Here is a 2,884-nt window from a genome sequence, read left to right as displayed (position 1 = left end):
CCCCCCCCATTCGATCCTAATCAGATCGGTCAGTCATGATGGTCAAGTACCCTGTCTCGACAGACCCCACACGGAGCACAGCGACTCCATTCTGCATTGGAGCTCCCCATTTCCCAGTCGGTTTGTGATCATAACTTCCATCAAACTATCCTCGATCGTTGCCCTCCCTTCAAGCAACGCGGAAAAAGGCACCTCCGTCCAAACATTCGCCCACGGCCTCCCATCCAGTAATCCGGTGGAGCTGAATGGTTGCTCTCGCGCAACGTTGTTGAGACCAAACCATCGGAGTCATCGGTCCCGTTTGTGTGGTAATCAGTAGGTAACCGGAGCCTCCACCGTATTTGGTCCAGCAATCCATAGCTTGAAATCTGACCCATGATTCTGTCCATTCAAAGACGGACTGTCTCGATGCGATCTATTCATAAATTACGCCCTTCAATATCGCATGCTTCTCAACCATCATCCTCTAATGCCTCGAAGTAACTTCCGAAATCGCCCTTTACCACGTATTAAATGATTAACAAACAATCAACCTTGTTCTCCAGGGGCACCTGCTTCGCCTCTAACATCCAAAAAGTCCAACGGAAATATTATCCCTGAGGATGTCTACAATACAACTCCAGTATTCTCAGGTGGTACAGTTAGCCAACCGGTCAATTATTCAACATCTCGATACACTTTGTATTACAGACCATGACGCAGTCTGCGACTGAAAATAACTATGATGATGATGAGATATCCAACACACCACGTTAGCTATCCCTGCTACAAGCACTTCTCATGCCGACTACATGCTCCTGTCTAAAAGGCGTACAGTACTTCTTACATAGAATATTCAGACAACTTTTAACTTACTCCACTCCTCGTGGTTCATAGCAAAGTATGTCCCACCCCATTGTCGGCATACAAAGATGACGCCATCCTTTCAAATTCGTCTAATAAACATTCGACGCACCATGATTATCTCCAACAACCATTTGTTACACGCGTAAAGACACAAGCGCCGGCTGCGAAGACACACGCAAGCACAATTTCTATTTAACTGACACGCAACCGTTCCTTATAATGCAGGCTGATTGACGCTTAGCACTACTGAAACCATCTTCCTGCCAAAAGTGTCCATTGTGTGCCAACAAAACGTGGCTGGGCAAAAATGCCGAAGGTAATTAGGCATCTACTATTCACCATAAGGCTGACTTCACCTTCCCATGCGAGCCTTTNGGTTCCCTTCTTATGCTGTGGGAAGCAAGTCTAGTTCAGAGTAGTGTGGCTGGGCAAAAACGCCGAAGGTAATTATGCATCTACTATTCACCATAAAGCTGACTTCACCTTCCCATGCGAGCCTTTCAACGGGATGGTTTTGTTAAGGACGTCGACTACAGCCAATCAGGCAAACTTTATGTCTTTCTTGACGACGTTCAAGCACTCTAATAGAACTGTTTATGTACATGCCGGGCGATGGTTTTTATTTGACTTTTGAGGATTCGATCTCATTAGCTCACGTTTTTTTATCAGATGTAGACTTTTTCCCGCTTCTGACGTTTAAAGCAGGTCAGACCTCGGGTCTGTAGTAACAACGACCAGTCTTTTTGTGATCAAGAATTGGAAAAACCTTGTCCTTGTGCCATATCGACGTCCAGACTTCGGCAAAGCTTACGTGACCATGGAACTGCGCGGGTTGCACCACGCTCGCGTGGTTACTTATAGGAAATCCTTTTTTGAAAAACATAAAGCCAATAGGTTTTGAAGGACTTTATCTCTTGCTGAAACCCTTGCAACGGTTTCAGCACTCACGTGACCATTATTTCCCGACCAGCTGAGCTGTGACCCTTGCGGTTACCACATACAAGAACAGCAGGTTTCCCCCTGGTGGCTGCAATGAAGGACTTCTGAATTCTTTAAGCTCACGGCCTGGTTTTTGTCGGCCATGTAGGCAGCACAATTATCAGGGGAAGCAAAAGGTAAAAAGTTCTCCCGGAGACAGTTTAGTTTTGAAATTGGCAATTTAGTTAATTGATGGAATAATGGTGGCGACTGCTGTCGTGTGATTACCTTTTAAGGCTGTGTTCAAATTTGAGGATATAAAGGCAACGGACTGCCATTCATGAGATGAATCAGTGAATCCCCAATAGACTCAATCAAGCGAATGGGTTGCGTTTCGAAATGGTCCCGAATTGATATTCCAAAACATTGAGATTATCTTGGTGTCAGAGCAGTCTGTCTAGCAAATATGTTATTTATCGCGCAGTCGCCGTTCCCTGTGGGAGGTAGAAAATAAACACTGACTGTCAGATTTGCTTTGGTGAAAATCGTACTCAAGCAAGACGGGCGTTCCTGATACTGTTATGCAAGCTGCTAATGACTTCGGATCAAATGGCTACCAGAAAAACACCTGGTAACGTAGCCTTTACGACGTTGAAGCTGTTTCGATAGATTCACGATGTTCAGCAATGGCCACGAAGAATAAACGTCGGATCCAATTTCGGGTCAGCGCTGCAGTCTTTGATAAAAAATTGCAGAGACTAGCACCATTTGTAACGGGTTCAAGTTCACAGTGCGCTAACTGTTTTAGATTTCCCGCGCTGTGCTGAGGGTGGATAAGTAGCAGGTGTAAGCAAGTTAGACAGCAACTTTGCCACCCAACTCGTGTCATTTGGAAGGACAAGAAAACAACGGCCGGTGAGTTATCCTGTTTCTCACTACTATCAAATATTTTTCGATTATGATACTAATTTAACAGAATTGACCGCGTCTCCAATCTCATGATTTTCTAACAATCTATCACATCAGTTCTTCTGTGGTTCCTGCTTCATTTCGCATGGTCGCTTCAGCAAGTCATCAAAGTCACTGAATATAATTGTTGCGGTCTGATGGTAAACGCCTT

At 44.9% G+C, this 2,884-nt stretch overlaps 1 protein-coding gene across 1 annotated transcript; it reads right to left on the bottom strand.

Moving 5' to 3' along the window:
- Nucleotides 1-169: 169 nt before the first annotated feature.
- T265_12172 (hypothetical protein) lies at nucleotides 170-358 on the bottom strand (the record flags this gene model as incomplete). Its single annotated transcript, XM_009179243.1, has 1 exon — nucleotides 170-358. A coding segment is annotated over one exon (189 nt), but the record flags the coding sequence as incomplete, so codon positions are not given.
- Nucleotides 359-2,884: the final 2,526 nt, after the last annotated feature.

This window comes from Opisthorchis viverrini (assembly GCF_000715545.1).
Source record: "Opisthorchis viverrini unplaced genomic scaffold opera_v5_1340, whole genome shotgun sequence".
Taxonomy (NCBI): domain Eukaryota; kingdom Metazoa; phylum Platyhelminthes; class Trematoda; order Opisthorchiida; family Opisthorchiidae; genus Opisthorchis; species Opisthorchis viverrini.
The sequence above is the reverse complement of the archived record's forward strand: the minus strand, read 5'-3'. Positions and strand labels throughout refer to the sequence as shown.